General features: G+C 40.4%; 1 protein-coding gene across 6 annotated transcripts in view; it reads right to left on the bottom strand.

Moving 5' to 3' along the window:
- CHFR (checkpoint with forkhead and ring finger domains) overlaps positions 1-18407 on the bottom strand; it is a 34453-nt gene that overhangs the window by 3544 nt on the left and 12502 nt on the right. For 3 of the 6 annotated variants that reach the window (XR_004372410.2, XM_032771153.2, XM_032771152.2), the window contains exons 4-17: positions 16333-16442; positions 14338-14397; positions 13949-14161; positions 12366-12587; positions 11470-11626; positions 10192-10346; positions 9343-9505; positions 8301-8443; positions 7145-7264; positions 6583-6666; positions 5823-5893; positions 3789-3876; positions 3491-3598; positions 1820-1892 (exon numbers count right to left, since the gene is read on the bottom strand). Coding sequence is in view for 5 of the 6 variants with exons in the window: in XM_032771153.2 (XP_032627044.1) it covers positions 1820-1892; positions 3491-3598; positions 3789-3876; positions 5823-5893; positions 6583-6666; positions 7145-7264; positions 8301-8443; positions 9343-9505; positions 10192-10346; positions 11470-11626; positions 12366-12587; positions 13949-14161; positions 14338-14397; positions 16333-16442 (1767 nt within the window). In the remaining variant the exon portion in view is untranslated. The remainder of the gene's footprint in view (positions 1-1819; positions 1893-3490; positions 3599-3788; positions 3877-5822; positions 5894-6582; positions 6667-7144; positions 7265-8300; positions 8444-9342; positions 9506-10191; positions 10347-11469; positions 11627-12365; positions 12588-13948; positions 14162-14337; positions 14398-16332; positions 16443-18407) is intronic. The other 3 variants (XM_075060048.1, XM_032771154.2, XM_032771155.2) reach the window with 2 other exon arrangements.

Below are 18407 nucleotides of genomic sequence, written 5' to 3'. Positions count from 1 at the left end.
TGCCTCATGCAGAAGGTGATGTATGATGTAAAAGTGATGTGTCAGGACTGTTTTGTTTCATGGGTTTCTGGAACTAGAAGCTTGTCCAAAGTTCTGTGTACAGCTAATGCTTGAAGAAAGAGCACTGAATTATCACTAAAGCTTCCTTCAATTCCAAAAAACCCAACTTCAATCTGAATAGGAAAGTTTGGACGTTGTTTTGACATTGAATCAGCTCCCAAGTGCATCAAAATGTCCCCTAGCAACAACAATGCAGCCCAGTGCTACAGATAACTCTCGCAGATGTGCACCAAAGCACCTAAACTAAATCTATGAGAAAGAGAAAGAAAATTAGTTTGTGGGTTTATTCTGCAAAATCTTTACGTTTGGAAGACATTGGTAGATGAATATTTTTAATATCTTTCTAATGATCTGGCTGTATAAGCTGCACAGATGGATGATTTTCAGACCACAGTAGTCTGAATTAAAGGAAAATAATGATAACTGCACAGTCTTCTCAGAGAATTAGGTAGATAGAGCAGGACCTTCTGCTCATTAAAGCAATCTCTCAATACAGGGAAAGTGACAGCTCCTCTTTAGGAACTGAGAACATGGATCATTATTCATAAAGTGAGGAAAAGTATTTCTGCCTACCCTCACCCTGCTTAATGGAGTAAATCAATTCTGAACTAAGCAAGCTGTTAAATCCTTTAACTTTTGGCCAAATTTAGGCTTGGAGTAAGTGCAACTCCTCTGAATATAGTGAAGTTAGATGGGTTTACGCTAGGTCTGAATCCAGCCCTTTGTGGGGAAAAAAAGATCTTTTTAATTCTATAGATAGAACTTCTAGTTAGTTCTCGTGCATGATCACGCACCTTGAGAAGCCTGAGACTGTCCTCCAGTAACTAACTGAAGTCTCTTTTTCTAACAAAAAGAAGATATAACCAAGAAATTCCCACCCAGTTGACTAGGATTTAAAGGAATCAAACCTTTCTTTTTAAATATATCACACATGCAGCCTTATGCAAATCACCCACTGGCAGGGGCGGCTCCAGGCACCAGCATGCCAAGCGCGTGCCTGGGGCGGCAAGCCACAGGGGGCGCTCTGCCGGTCGCCTTTAGTGGCATGCCTGCGGAGGGTCCGCTGGTCCCGCGGCTTCAGCAGACCACCCGCAGGCTGCCGCCAAATCTGCGGGACCAGGGACCTCCCGCAGGCAAGCCGCCAAAGGCAGCCTGCCTGCCATGCTTGGGGCAGCAAAATACCTAGAGCCGCCCTTGCCCACTGGCAGCTGCATAAGTCTGTCTTTCACATGTGGATTTGGAGTCTATACTCCCTAGAATTGATATACACTTCAAAAGCGAAGGATCTTCCTCCTCTCTTCAAGCTTAATTCTTTATTTTCAGCAGGAGCCCAAGCTGAACAAATCCAGAGAAAGAAACTCTTGGAACCACACTGGCGACAAGGAATGGCAGGCCACATCAGACTCCTAAAGCTACAGTTCTCAACCAGTTTCAAACAGGTAGATGTCAGATAACCACTTTCAACAAGGGTAATCTTGTTCTCAGATGCATCCCAGTATCCTTGGAAACCCATGACACTTCAAAATAGAGACCAGAACAGGGTTTATGCAGTGCATCTGAGGAGAGCCCAGGCACAAGGAACTTAGAAAGTCTGATTCAGTGGGAAGTGATGACTAGGCTTGGGGAGTCAGGATCAAAAGTGTGCCAAACTTGGCTACTTCAGATCACAGGTGCTTGTGTGACCTGTTTCCTTATGCCTGATTTTTTGATAGTTTTAAGTTCAAGCTTAAAAACAAAAACAAAAAAACCACCAACTCACATAGCATGGTGTGCTTTAACCTGAGTCCGGCAATTGCGCCCCCAGTAACAATCAGGACGTGATGTGACAGTCACTATAAAATAAACCACCATAATATCACATTTATTGCATAAAGTAATGAATAAAGATGTAGCAGATGACAAACGTCAATGTAGCTGAAATACATTAGGATCCACAGCAGTAAATGGCTTTGCTTAGGTCTTGCTGAGGACAGAGAAGACCTCCTCTTGCAAGAAACTGCTTTAAGTAATATCAGTTTCCTGTCATTTTTACAAAATACATATTGAAGCACAGAAAAACCCATCATGCACTGGAGACAAACATGGACCAGCCCTCTGCATAATGACTTGATCCTGCACCACTGAAGCCACTTGGAGTTTTGCCACTGACTTCAGTGGAAACAGGATTGGGCCTTAAATACATAAGACATCATGCACCAGTTACAGTTTAGATATACTTCAAAACAGAATTTGAGAAAAATATGTCGTGATTATTTTTGTTTCTGTAGTTTTGGCACAGTTATAATGAATGTAAAACTGAGTAGTCAAACATGCCTCCCTAAGCAGATAAAATGTTACTTATAAAAATTAAAACATACTAGGCTGGCCCGTCTGCCCCATGCTGTGTTGAAACTCGCAGCAGCATACTTAGCAGGTAATTGAGTGGAGAAGCTGTTGCTAACAACAAGGACTGTTTGGGAAAAAAAAAAAAAAAAAGAGTTGCAGTGCATAACTGAGTTAAAAGTAGATTAATGGAAGGGCTCATCTGCCCCCAACGGACTGTGGAGTCATTGGAATTGAAGGAGATACAATTGCCCTTACTATCTTCTAATGAAGCTCTATACTGCTCAGCAGTTTTAGAATGCATGTTGGGATGAATTCTTGTAACCAACTAATGACATGGAGCCAATATAGTCAGATATCATTCAGAAAATATGAGCACCTGATTTGCATTTAAACGTGCAAAGAATTTATGATAGCTAAATTGAAGTCAACAGCTAATTGTTCTTATATATTATGCTTTACTTCTGAAGTGTTTTAGTATGCACTTTTGTTCTCAAATATTTAAAATTTTAAAAAATAACAGGCCATATTGGAAGCAAAGAATTGCCTATGAAGGTTTTGGCACTAGCCGCTCTTTGAACTGTAACACACAAGCTTTACAACAGCTCATGAGTAAGGCAACCAACGTAAGACCTCACTCTTGCAAAGGGAACCACTGACTGCCTGCAACAGGACTACACCTAGGTGTAAGGACCTGCATGGAAGGATCTATTTAACTGAAAGAGGTTTGACTCTGTGGCCTGGTCTACACTGTGGGGGGAGAGGGGAAAAAAATCGATCTAAGATATCCAACTTCAGCTACAAGAATAACGTACCTGAAGTCGACGTATCTTAGATTGACTTAGAATTACTTACTTCACTTCCTCGCGGCACAGGATTGATGGCCGCCTCTCTCCCATCGACTCCGCTTCCACCTCTCGCCGTGGTGGAGTTCCGGAGTTGACGACAGAGCGATCGGGGATCGATTTATCCATGTCTACACTAGATGCAATAAATCGATCCCCGATAGAGCGATCACTACCCGCCAATCCGGCGGGTAGCGTAGACATACCCTGAGTTCCCAGGCCTGCACAGTCATGGACCAAATTAATTTTTCCCCATTCCTCACCTGGCAATTCAGCAGCAGGAATATTCTGCCTGTACTGGTAGGCGAGCTCTCGGAAGCTGCGGAGGCCACAACAGTAACAAAGCACTGTGTTCCCAGTAATTCTGTAATCTGGAGAACAAGCCAGTTTGTACACAGCATTAGCTTAAGTCTCATTTAATCTAACGTCTCAAAAAAATGCAGTGACCGCTCTGAGCATGTACACAGACAGCTTAGGAAAGCAGGACAGGTTTAGCACAATCCACTATTACTTATTGAAATGCATGCCACTCAAAATAAACATAAGAACGAAGAGACTTACCTGACAGCATAAAAACTTCTCTTTGAAGAGCTAAGAGACTTTCATTTAACATGTTTTTCCATGTAAAACCCCTGGATGCCAGGTAATCCTGAAACATGGAATTTAAAAATGTGTATTTAGAAGAGGCTAAGAGATATCAATGTAACAAAAATGCAAGTCTAAATAGGTTTTCAAAATGCATTTCATTTTATATTTTTAATCCAAGTTATTGATATTTCTTTAACCTGACTAACAATATTATCACTGTCAGATCACCGATAGTTAAAGTCAATATTCTTTGTTCCCTTCTCCTGCAAATACTAATGTAGGTATTTAGCTTTAAGCATTCAAGTAGTCCCACTGCAAGTAACCATGTGTGTAAGACTTCACAGGATTGAAGCCTAATCATGCTAGGCGAGGTCCTGGTCCATTAGAATCAATGGCAAAACTTCCATTGACTTCAATGGGGCCAGGATTTTACCCAGTGTCCTTAACTAAAGACAACATGGATCATGCTCAGGTACATAATATTTGGCATATACTTCAAGTTAAAATTAACTCGAATGGAGGAAAAAATTTTAATAAGTCTAATTTTCTTTGCAGATTTTTTTCCATTATTAATCTTTTGGACATTACACTTTTTATAGACCTTGGGAACCAGTTTTCTTAGCAAGTCATCATTGATATGTATAAAGCTGTAACACCTGTTTGCTAGGTGCATCTGAATTCCAGAAGGTGTCTTTTAGTCATTTAATTCCAATGTGATTTCTCTGGTGTTTAATCATTGCCACACCTGCACCAGAAGTGCAAGTTGGAGAAACAAATCTCCATGATTATGGAAAAGTGATTTTTCAGCTTATTTTGGGGAGAAAGAGCAGGGGGAGGGGAGTGCTTAGGAGAGCTTAGAGGGAATTCTAGTTCAAATCTCTACATTTCCTCTTGCACAGAAATTGAAATGGCTAAAAGATGACCCAGAAATAAATACAATACTTCCAGCTGGCCATTTGCTCAGTGAGTTAAGTTTTACACTTGGTTGGCTCTGTTGAAAGCTGAAGAACTATTTAGTTTGCCTTTCAGAGGCACACCTAAAACTGCCACCCAGGACACAGCCTTATTGTAAAGATTACCACATGCAACATTGCTAGTGAACACCTTTCCCCCACGCTTAGAGAAAGGATGTTTAGTAACATCAGTTTAGTGCTGTTGCAGAGCAGATCCCACAGGTGACACACTGAGCCAAAATCCATTACAATTCATCATCCAGGAACTGAGTGCACTTTAGGCTTGACAGACCACAATATAAAATCTGTGTGTGTGTGTGTGTGTGTGTGTGTGTGTGTACACACACATGTACGTATACATAAACACACACTATAGAGTAATTACACTCTACTGGGTGAACACTATGTCTAAATCCTTAAATATGTATTTACACACAATCTCAGCATGCATACTATTTCATGCCACTGGCCTGCCGGGTGACTTTGGGAAAGCCACTTCATCTTAGTATTCCCATTTCACAGATGAGGAAACTATCACACTACATCAGAGCAAGGTATTATCATATACAGTAGAAGCCTGACTAATTAACAGCTCAGAGCAGTTACTGTCCATTGTGTCTTCTCCTGCACTCTTCTCAAAGACATGTACCAACATGAAAGACTGAACACATTCCCGATGTCTTTATTCATTCTTCTAAACTCACTTTGTCTTTGAAAAGAATATTTGCCTGAGTGAGAGTTAATGGATTAGGGCTAATGGTGTTAAAGTGACACTGAGTTTGGGGGTGAGGATGGAGTGATTAAATGCAAGACAAAATATAACTCATGGAATTTGAGTTAAAGATAATGTTAGTTGTGCCTAGACACTACCTGCATCTCCAGACAGTGAATGAACAAACATCACTCAATTGCTGCTGGACCTACACACAATGGGATGGATAAAGGAGAAGAATGTCTCTTTCTGGATTTCTTGCTTTAAACACCTGGTATGTCACAGTCCCAGTGTTACATGTTCTCTTGCTCATATCCAACATATAGTGATTTTTAAACATACCTTTAGAATATCCGACTCATAATGGTTGTTGTTTAGGATTCCATCTAAACACTTGTCACCAAGATTTATTTCTGTTAAGAAGAGGAGAAATTATCTTTGTTTTGAAATTTCTAAATAAGTTTTTCTTATTCTGTAACAAAGATGGACTTTTATGAACACAGTATATGAGTTTATGCAAACACATATTGAATCATATCATGTAACATCCCAACTTTAGGAACGGATCCAAGATTAGATACTAAGCAGCTCGCTACTCATTACAGTCCACAGGAGCCACTGTTGTTCAGTACCAATTAACAATACAATAACCCATTAATTGTGACGTCTACTACCCATTTTAAAGGTATAGTCTAAAAGTTTTTGAAGTGGGTGTCTTCTCTAACATTTTAAGATCTAGCTCTCAATGTTCTTATGTTGATTTGTATGTTTTTCTTTAGTCTGAAATGCTGCAAGATTTTCTTTAATATCCAAGGTGCTAGTTATAGTCGCAAAAGTAATTTGCTAGCTTGATCTGATATTAAAGCGTTAAAGCATGTCAAAGCTAAGGATTATACATTTAAAGAGTTACACGTATTTGGAAGATGACAACATACATAGATCCCCTCTCTTTTTCCGGGCCATGACTGTGACTGAGGTAAAGCCTAATCTGAACTACAACATTACATTTATATTAGAAAATTAAGCTTGGTAAAATCCAAGTAACCGAGACACTACTGTCTGCAAAGTGACTATAGCTGATACAGCGATTCTCCTGCCATACCACAGAATGGTGCCAAGCAGCCAAAACATGCCATCCGAGTGCAGCCCCAGTACAAGTGACAGAACGGCTGTAGACAAACTGTGCCTGTGAACACAAAGAAAAGCCACGATCAACCCAAGGGAGTCACCACTGTCTGGGTATATTGGTCTTACAAAGCAGAGTAACAACCAAAGCTCACAGGGCTTTACACAAAACACTGCTCCACTGTACAACTAACCTGACACAAATGGGGGCTATATGAGAAATGTTACAATACACACAAAAAAAAAAAAAAACCAGTCAACTAATGCATTTTGTTGTATCACTATAACAATGAAGATACAAGTCTTTCCATCCACACTATTGTTGAAAAATGCTAATATATTTCAAAACAATTTGCATTAATTGTACTTAAAGTAGAAATATAGGAGAACAACATCCCTCCCTTAATTAAACCCCACAGAAGCAGAAAGACCCTCTCTTGTAACAGCACATGATCTAATATAGTTAAAATGTCTTTCAGATAGACCTAGGATTAGCATTAAGAATTAAATTTGTTTTTAGGATATTAAAGTCTACTCACATTGCTGAGGGGCAATATTGGGATTCTGTTCACGCTCTGCTCTTCGGTCTGGCATTGGTTGAAAACAGCACGTGCATATTACATGACTTCCTTGAGAAGGACAAACATACTCCTGGACAGCTAGATTGAAAGAAATAAAACCCCAAAGAATTATATAATATGGAACCACAGTACCAATGAGTATTAGACACACACATCAGCATCCAAAGAGCAGAGGAACTTGATACTTAAGCAATATCACTGAAGTTTTTAGAAGGCTATACAGAAAAATAGGGAAATTGGTGTTAAGGCTTCTAAACAATATACCTTTTTACACTATTAAACTACAAGACTTTTATTAATACAGGGAAATAGCTTAAGAAAATAAAAGAACCAATTGCTCCTAAACAGTGTATTTTGGGCAATACAGCTGTTAAGTTCTCTCTCTAGTGTTCTGCTTGTACATTTGAGTACATATCTCTCTCATCATACATATACATGCAGACTCTAGAGTTGACAAGTCAAAGCCAATTAATGATTTTTTCAATCAGCTCTGAAACACCAGGAGAAAAAGCTTAACAACCTTTTGATGAACCTTCAATTTTATCCACCAGCAGCAAAATCAAGGCTGTCAACCCACAAGCTGAAGAATGGAGAACAATTATTTCAGATGACCCTCATCAGTTGATGTTCTACAGCTTATTCCCCTCCCTGGGAAATCCAACTAAACCCTAGTAGTTAGTGGATTACTTACTACCCTGAGTAGAATCATCTACACTCACCCTATAAGCACTACAAATCCTGTAAGCTTTTGAACCTACGCCACCGATAACTCCAAAATGGAGTGTTGTAAATCTGCTTTTGTAGTAGGGGTTTGCCCTTTACTGAAATTCACAAAGACATAGATTATTCTATACTCCCACAAGGGTGACAGAAAATGGTTCCACTCAGCTATAATGTATAGCTATTTAAATATAGAGCACATAGTATTTGTTAAATAAATAGGAAAGGCATGACTTGTCCCTCAGTAACCCAGGAAAGTCATCTTCACATCTCAAGACTCTAGGGAAGATGCTGACTTTCACAACACCTCAAGAAAGTGTCCTTTCCTCATAAGTGACATGTGTTTCTTAGCGTCCCATTACCATGTTAACAATAAGCTTTTCATCACACTGACTTGCAGGAAAGTTGGCAGACGTCGATGGTGCATCTCCCAATGCTTGTAATCCTTCTGCTTCCCCCTCTTGGCCTGGGCAAGGAAGTTGCGGAATGGAGTGTCGCCGATATCCTGGGCACTGTCTGCACACTATATAAGGCTGACTGAAAGGACAGACACAATCAGGTTACTGGATTTTATATGTATAGTTTCCAGAGTGGATTCAACTAGCTATTTGTTTCTGGTTTTATAAAAAGTGTTAGCCTAAGCCCAGTAGATAAAATCTGGATATGGAAGCTTACGAGTTCAGCAACACAAATCACGTGAAGCTAAGTACTGAACTCCTAGTTCCTTTAAATAAAAAGACAATTATTTCAGAAGTATTTGAAGTTTTTTAGTTCCAGAAATGAGTGCAAGTAGCCCTAGATTGTTGTTATTTACACTGAGCCCACAAGTGAGCTGGATGCTTTCCAAGATCTACAAATGACACAATGCTTGTCTTGGCTTCCAATCCAAGAAGGCATAGGATGGGGGGGAAAAGGAGGACAAAAAGTTACAACAGTATGTGATTTAGGGCCAGATCCGCCATTTTGTTCCACTCCATCCCCTTGGCACCAGAAACTTGGCTTAGCCAACCAGCTGGGAATCCTCCTCGTATCTGGCAAACCTTCAGGAAAGCGCTTGCTGCTCAACATCACCCACTACTGGACCTCTGGTGGAGAGGGAATGCCAGGGGCAGAAGGCAGCACGGCTGGAGCTGTACACTGGGGATCTTGGGCTACTTTAGCTTGTGCCAAGATCTGGATCAGCTCCCTGTTTCCTTTATGAATAGCATTTTATCTATCGGTTTTGAGATTATTACAGAGGTTCCAAAACTGAACTTGAAAACAAAGTTAAATCAAAACCGAACCCTGACAACGATCATGAAAATATACTGACAGGGCTTCAAAAATGGGGGATGCAATAAAGATTAAACCCCAGTTTTGCAAATGGCTGCAGCTCTCTAGCTTAGTTTGAGACTGCCAGCACTCAGACCCAAACAAAGCTAAGTCAATGCACATACCTGATATCTGAGGATTCACTATCTACATCTGACAGTTCCAGCAGATCCTCAGAACTTCCTTCTTCATCTGAAAATGACCGTCGCACCTTAGGCTGCAGCATGTCTTGAGTGATTTTGTTTCTGGCATCCATACTACGTACATCCTCTTCATTACGACACTTATCTGCAAAACAAACACAAATATGAACGTGAAGAAAGAGATAGCTATAAATCATCAAATCGACTACTCCAGAGTAAAATCATCTCCATCACCTTGCAAGTTTTTAAACAATGTACCCAGTATTTATGAATATGTGACTACAGTATTTGTAGCTATGTAATGCTCATGTATCTGACATTTTATAAAGTTACAAGCACAAGACTGAAGCCTGGAATTCATAATTCTAGTTCCAGCTCTGCCAATAGCAGTCTATGACCTTGGGTAAGTCAGGATGAAATTTTCAGGAGTGGGTGCTTAAAGTTAGACAATTAAATTCAAATCTTGTTTTTTCAAAAAAATCTAATTTCAGGAAGCCTCATTTGTCAGTGCCTCTCTTTGACAATAATGAATTTAGCTTCACAACACGCTTAACATTTGTTAAGTGCCTTCAGGTCTAGTATTATAAAAAGGCTCCTGTAATAAATTGCTTTCAATTCTCAGGTATTTGAGGATTACACTTTATTCTGACATACTAACTGGCTGTTGGTTCTTTTTTTCTTATGGCAATGTGAGAGCAACAGGCAAAACAGTAAGATAGGCACAGAAGGTTTTATGGATAAAGATCTTTTTCTCTGTTTATACACCTATTTCACACTTAATATCTGAAACATGCTGTAGATGTAAGTATATTAAATACACTTCCAACTTGCCTGGATGCTGGATTAGATAGGCTTCAACCAAGTTATTCAGTATATGGTTCTTACAGATACGTTCAACTGGACAACGGCAAGTTGGACAGAGAGAAGACCGTTCCATCCACCCTGAGTAGCAGGCAGCACAGAAGGTGTGCATGCAGGGCTGCAAGCTGGAAACACAAACAGGTTTACATCACAGGGACAAAGAGAAATCCCAAGACTCAAAACAGGCCTTTTACATAAGCTTTAAATACAGAAGTATTTAAAAAGCATGGTCCTTTGATATCTATTTAGATAATCAAGAAATGGAAGTCTGTTTTTCCACTAGTTTTTCTACAGTGAAGATCTGTTTCACAAGGGGCCAGGACTACACAGGAGAGTTGAACTGGTGACCACATTTCCGTTGCCAATCAGATGATGGATGTTTAGCAGTCTACAGGATTTAGTAGATTGTAGAAAGCATGTCTACAATATAAAGTAACCCACATTCACAATTAGAGTCATGTTACTGTAAGTCTTGTCAGAGACTAAGGATTTAATATAGACTGGAGCTGGAATCACTCTACTCTCTTCATCCACACTTCCCAGACTGCTGTGCTATTAATCTAGCACCTTTGATTATTGAAGATGGACACTGATTCATTTTAAAAATTAAATTTTAATAAAATAGTTCAATTACTTATAATCCCCTATAATTTTAGCCTTTTCCAAATATATGCTTGAGGCAAAGATGCTCACCTTTCCCATATGACGATGGGAAAGCATCCATTAAAATCATACACTTCAACTGGCATCTCATATTCAGTTTGATCTGCTTTTCTTGCTAAGCTACCTGATATACTCCACTTCACTTCAGTCCAGTGGGAGAAAATGGTAATGTTGATTAAAAAAGAGTCAGAGCCTTGTTTCACCGTCCACTGGCCAAGTGAACTAGAATTCATCACAAGATTTGCTATACCAGATTGACTCAATGGTCCATTAAATCCTGTATCATGCCTCTGACTGTGGTCTATGTCCAAGGCTTTGTAGGATGGTGAACACTTCTACCATTTAAGCTTCTTTGAAAGTCCCAGCCTAAAGCAGCTAGCTAATTGTTCAATACTGTACGGTGGGGGAAGTGTACTTGAAACCCTGGTATATACACTGCATGAAAAGAGAAAATCTTACCAATCCTCAAGAGAAAATAATAGTTTACAAAAGACAAACAAACCCCCACTATCCTAAACAGCAGTTATTGCATTCTCTGTATTAAGTCCCATGTAATTACAGAAGCTTCTTTTTAACTATAGGTACCTGACACAGTCATGCAGCAATTCCTGGCAGATAATGCAAGTGAGTGTTTCTTCCATTTTGTCTGGTTTCACATTTGTTGTTTTTGCACCTTCAGATCCAGCTTTAATTATACATTGATTTGGAGCTGTCATCTGAAGATATGGACTAGCATTCTCATCTGCAGAGAAGACATATCTCAGCGTTATAACAATACATGAAATTGACCATGGATGTCAGAGCCTTCCTATTTAATGTTAATTAAGCCAAAAAGCTAAGCATTATGATTCATATCTGCTTCCATCACTAGTGTTGTCACAAAGCTGATGTCCTTGCTTTACAGACTGATCTCTGCACAGTCTTACGGTCACGGCCATTATTTTCACTGAGCCAGCAACAGAATAGCAGGAAGCCCGGAACAGGTCTAAAAATCAGCAATATTTGGTCTCTTTAAGGCATACTTTGTGAAAAGTAAACATATTTGCCCTCATGTAATAGAAGCCTGAGGGCATGGGTTTTTAAAAACCAGATTGCAATACCTATTATGTTCTGAATAAGGTTTTATATACCATTTAAACAAATCCTTTAAAGCTCTTCTAGGTTATAGGGGTGCATTTTGGACTCATTTCACAGAGAAAAAAGGAATAATACTCTTAAACTTTCATAAGATATAGTTGGAGTCTTGGATTCTAATCTAGACTGAACCACTGAACTGCCTACGGAGCCTTGGTAAGTCATTTCAGATCCCTGTGTTTCAGTTAACCCAAATGGAATTCTGTGAAAAATTAACAAGCCACCCATGTACGTAATTAGAAGCTTCTGATTACATTACAGAGTGTCAGTCTTCTTTCAAATCATTTAAACAAAAGATTAAATAGAAGACTACATCATATGTCACATAAATACTATAATATACTAACCTCCTTTTATTTTCTTCTTTGCAGGCTCCAAGTCCTCCTCCTTTTCCCTTTGAGGCCCTGATGTAGAACTTCCATTTCTCTCTTTATCAATGATATTTGAAGTGATAGTAGAAGTTTCACTATCTGCATACAGCTGTCCTTGTTCTTCATGTGATGCTCCAGGATACCTAGGTTCTAGAGGGGGGAAAGTAGGCACAGGAATGAAAATAGAGGACTGTGATCCTGTAAAATGAAAGCACAGATTATTAACAGATGTGCAAAGAGGGAACGCTGAAGAAAAACTACATTTCCCGTGACACATGCCCATCCCAATTCAAACATCTGAATGAGAAAAGGCCATGTCAAACAACAAGTGTACTGGCATTGTTTGGACGATTATATGGTATATCATCTGACCTAGTTTTCCCAATATACCTGATTATTTGGAGGATGTGTAAAGAAACTGGTACAGAATCTGTAAACACTCCCCATCTAAATGGAAGTGCTTACAATTCATTCATAAAAATATGCTCCAGGCCAGTACTTAGTAATAAAGATTTGGTCTTGGAGTGATTTTATTCTCTCTCTCTCACATGCACACACACACACACACACACACACACACACACACACACACACACACACAGCCCCCCCACCTCCTTCCACATATGCAGCCTACCACAGAAGTGGTTGAAGAGTCTGGGGGGAGCACAAATAATATGCAGAGTACATCAAGGCTAAGACACATTTTGAACAATACTTAGGAAGGAGCCAGTATGAGCAGGCAGGGCCAGATTTATAATAAAATGCTGCAGTATTTGAAGCATTTAGCAATTTGGGGATGGAGCGAGGTCATGAGACAGAGTGCAGTATAAGTGCACAGAAGATTGAGGACACACTGAAGGTCAGGAGGCAGCCTGCAGTGATCATGTAAATTGGAATGACAGCATGAGTAGATTTTCACTTGGTTAAACTGGGTGGCAGGTGCGTAGCTGGAAAGGATCCCCATAAGAACTAGGGATCATTTCTGGGAACATCATTTACATCTTCTAAATAATTGTCTTTTGTTCTATTTGTCAGATTAAATGATCAACGTGGTCCCTTCTAACCTTAAAAATCTCTGAATGGGAGAAAATGGACTAGTGAATAGCAGCAGCAACAGTGAGGATTAGAATGGTTCCTCAGAGAGCGACTCCATGCGTGCAAATATTCAGTTGTAGTTAGCTTTGTGATGTGATCTGTATAGTTCCAGTAAGTTTACACTCCAGCTTGGTGAGGGAAAAAAATCCCCAACAGCTGCACCTAAGTTCCAAGATGGTGAAGGCTGCAAAATTAAAACACTTAATGATTGAAATGCATTGTCTGTGTCCTTGAATACACACAATTCTCCCAGTCCTCCGAGCCACTAGGATTAAGCCTATGATTTTCTTATGGAACAAATTATTAAATTAACTACCTATCAGGAGCTTTGATTTGAACTTTTGCAGAGATTTTGATCATAATCATTTTATCCTCTACAGTAAGAGATTCGTTTCTTAGGATTCAACAGAAAAGTCATAATTTCTGAGGCACCAAGCTTACAAACACTGCACACAACACCTTACCAGATGTTGAAGGAGTATCCTGCTCAGCAGATGCCCGCTCGATAAGAGAGGTAGAAGAAGCATTAAAGAGGTTAGATGTAGAAGTAGATGGCTGTGGTTCCTCATAGCAAGACTGAGTGGCTGGCGGTGATGAGGTAATCTGGGTTCCATCATCACTTCTTCCTATATGTGAGGTATCTTTGGTCAGATGGCACGTATATTCTACATTAGCTTCTGTAACAGAAACGGGAGTGGAAAGAATCTCTCTCTGATAGACAACCTCAAAAGGTCATGGCTTCATCAGGGTCAATTAACAGGATTTGAAGGAATCAATCTCTCTTAAAATGGCTACAATTAGTCACAACCACTCATCTCCTTTTCTTTAGTCTTGAACTAATAGTTTTACTTACCTACTGGTTCTTGAGTTACATCTTGTTTTGCATTGAAGGATTCATAGAGATAAGCAACATCTGAAAGGAGAGAAAATGGCAGAAATTTTATTATAATTTTAAAAGTGTTTTTATTTCTCTCCCTCTTACTCTCAAACTCCTACCCACAGGTGGCTGCTTCTCATACGTTTTCTACAATGGAGAGGGCAAACAGGAGATTGCTGTTATAGCCAATGTTAATACTGCTACTTAGGAGGTAATTAGGAACAGAACAGATAGATCTATTCTTCTCAGACCAAGCAGAATGGCTGTGTGTGAAATTTATTTTGTGCCAACCATAGAAATTGAGGCTTAAACACTTACTAGCTATAAATTCTGGTGTGTATCAAGATAAGCTGTGACTACTCTTACTAATACAACTGTACTGGATGTTCTCTGCAGAAGGGTGAGAGGTGAGCTCTAACTCTTCATAAGTTCAATTTTTTGTATAAATTTTCCTTAGAGTTTATTGTAAAAAGTTTAAAGTTAACAATCAAATTCCATACAACAGTTTAAGCCACTACCCAAATGCTATTCACTGGCTAACCCAAAACCTACTTACAAAGCAAATCAGAGCAAATTCTTTTCTTCCCCAGCCTATGGGAACCCTCCAGCTTCCTGACAGAACCCCAGAGATCCCATTGTGTCCCCCTGCTTTTTATCCTCAACATTCAGGTCCTTCCAACACCCTCTAAATCTGCACTGTGATCAATCTTACTAGCAAAGAACTATGCAGGATTCTTTTTAGACTGCTTCAGAATTGCTTAAATAAGACAACTATACGTGCCAAAGCTAAGCTCCCTCTCAGTTCTTCAAGGCACAGGGGATTAAAAACACCAGGACTCAGAACATTAACTGAATGATAGGTACTAAGGCACTAAGCAGCCCTGTTCAAATACATTTTAACTAAAAGAAAATTAATACCTCAGAACATCTCAATCTATCTTGGAACAACGGGGTAAACGAATTCCTCAACTAGTATTGACTGCTACAGTGAAATCCCCAAAAGAGGATCAATAAAAGAGATAGTGGATATAAAGATATAGATTTAGAGTGTGTGCACGTGTCACTGCTTTCCTGTAAAACTGACATCACAAATTGATAAATCCAGATTCAAAAAACTGATGGTGAGGTTACCAAAGGGAATTCAGGTTCCAACAGTTATATGCATCTAAAATAAACTGCGGACAAACAGCGTATACATTTTCCTGTTGTGGCATAGTTGCAAACCAATTCTAAGACATTTAGACTTTCTTACACTTTAGACAAGTCTGAGGCACCAAATTCATCTGAGGCTTAAGTTTTATCTGGGGTTTTAATACCACACCCATCACAGTAGTATTTCTCTCTTCTAATAATTCCTGAGCATACGACAGTGTAATAACTTGTTACACTCCCAATCTGCCCATTATAAATTTACATTCCTGTTTTGGACATAGTAGCTAGGATGTAGTATTTAAAATACCTATACCACTAATCTATCATAAAGGAAACTTCCGAAAACTGAACATTTTCTACTAAAGTAACAAATGCTAAACACTAATTTCATGGCAGTGGGATGGGCCCAGGAGACGGGGCTTATATTTCTGGCTCTGCTAATGACATACTGCATGACCTTCAGCTTGTCTCGCCACCTCTCTGTGCCTCCATTTCTCCTCCAAGCCTTCACCTATCTTGTCTAATTAGACTGTAAGTTTCGTAGGGCAAGGGCTATTTCCTACTATGTGTTTATAGAGTATCTTGCAAAATGAGGCCCCAGTTTCAACCGAGGGCTATAGGCTCTACCATAACAGAAATAAGAGAGGATGACGATGATGACTAGAGAAGGCCCCCAGAAACATAAAAAAGTTTGGTTTTAATATTAAGTGACTTTGTTTACCATTCACTGAGTAGCTCTGTTCTCACCATCTGACATTCCCTTGTATCTCTTATGACTAGCCAATGCCATTTTAAAAAAAAACAAAGATATCTGCTTACTGTTTTCTGGCTCATTCTTCCTGTAAACAACATAGATCACATCCCCAGTCTGCAAAGGGCATGTCTGCTTCTTAACCACTTTCAGTTTATTAATTACTGTTCCATTAGTGCTGCGAAAAGAAAGATCATTATTTAGCCCAAATGCTTTCATTAATTATCATGTTGATTGAGAGAGAAGGTGGGGGGGGGGGAAGATATATTAGCACAGAAAATCGTTGGTACCCCCAAAAAATGTAGCCAAGATTAAGAGAAGCCAGATAACTGAATGGGAAAAATCTGCCATGCAGGGCTGTTCTGCAGAGTTGCTGAGGACTTCATTGCTAGTTTGCAGCTCCTGGTAAGGAAACATGTGGCTAATAGACAGACAATGATCCCTTACATTTGGAGAATGGCTCGAAATAATTAGAGAATTGCTCCCTACGGAATGAGCTCAGCTAAGATAAATGGAAGACAGAAATGGACAGAAGTAGAATATCTCATGCATCTATCTGAAAGTGCTACGGGTATGTCTACACTACGGGATTACTCCGATTTTACAGAATTCAATTTCTGGCAACTGATTGTATAAAGTCAAGTGCATGCGGCCACACTAAGCACATTAATTCAGCGGTGTGCGTCCATAGTACCGAGGCTAGCATCAACTTCCGGAGTGTTGCACTGTGGGTAGATATCCCATAGTTCCCGCAGTCTCCCTCGCCCATTGGAATTCTGGGTTGAGATCCCAATGCCTGATGGGGCAAAAAACATTGTCGCGGGTGGTTCTGGGTACATATCATCAGGCCCCGCTCTCCCTCCTTCCCTCTCTCCCTCTGTGAAACCAACGGCAGACAACCGATTCGTGCCTTTTTTCCTGGGTTACCTGTGCAGATGCCATACCACGGCAAGCATGGATCCCGCACAGCTGACCGTCACCGTAAGTCTCCTGGGTGCTGGCAGACATGGGACTGCATTGCTACATAGCAGCAGCTCATTTCCTTTTGGCAGCAGATGCTGCATTAGGACTGAAAGCCATCGTCATCATACAGAGATGGGAGTGACTCAGCCGGGTCATTTCCCATTTTCTGCTGAGCACCCAGGAGATGAGGGCTAGCAGTTATAATGCAGCATCTTCTGCTAAGCACCCAGGAGATGACAATGGCTAGCAGTCATACTGCACCGTCTGCTGCCAGCCTAAGATGTAAAAGATAGATGGAGTGGATCAAAACAAGAAATAGACCAGATCTGTTTCGTATTCATTTGCTCCCCCCTCCCTCCATGAAATCAACAGCCTGCTAAACCCAGGCTTCTGAGTTCAATCCTTGAGGGGGCCATTCTGTGTGACAGTTGTTTGTGTTTCTCCTTGATCCACTTTTGTGGATTTTAATTCCCTGTAAGCCATGTCGTCAGTCGCCCCTCTGTCCATCAGAACAACGACAGACAATCGTTTTGCACCTTTTTTCAGTGCAGACGTCATATCACGGAGCCTGGAGCCTGCTCAGCTCAACACAGCAGTCATGAACATTGTAAACACCTTGCGCATTATTGTGCAGTTTATGCTGAACCAGAACCTGGAAAACCAAGCGAAGAGGAGGCGACGACAGCGCAGCGACGAGAGTGATGAGGACATGGACACAGAATTCTCTCAAACCACGGGCCCTGGTGCTTTGGAGATCATGGTGTTAATGGGGCAGGTTCATGCCGTGGAATGCCGATTCTGGGCCCAGGAAACAAGCACAGGCTGGTGGGACCACATAGTGCTGCAGGTGTGGAACGATTTCCAGTGGCTGCAAAATGTTCACGTGCGTAAGGGCACTTTTATGGAACTTTGCGACTTGCTTTCCCCTGCCTTGAAGCACCAGAATACCAAGATGAGAGCAGCCCTCACAGCTGAGAAGCAAGTGGTGATAGCCCTCTGAAAGCTTGCAATGCCAGATAGCTATCCATCAGTCAGGAATCAATTTGGAGTGGGAAAATCTACTGTGGGGGCTGCTATGATGCAAGCAGCCAAAGCAATCACTGAGCTGCTGCTACTAAAGGTAGTGACTCTGGGACATGTGCAGGTCAAAGTAGATGTCTTTGCTGCAATGGGACTCCCT

The sequence above is a fragment of the Chelonoidis abingdonii genome, chromosome 22, assembly GCF_003597395.2.
Source record: "Chelonoidis abingdonii isolate Lonesome George chromosome 22, CheloAbing_2.0, whole genome shotgun sequence".
Lineage (NCBI taxonomy): Eukaryota > Metazoa > Chordata > Testudines > Testudinidae > Chelonoidis > Chelonoidis abingdonii.
The sequence above is the reverse complement of the archived record's forward strand: the minus strand, read 5'-3'. Positions and strand labels throughout refer to the sequence as shown.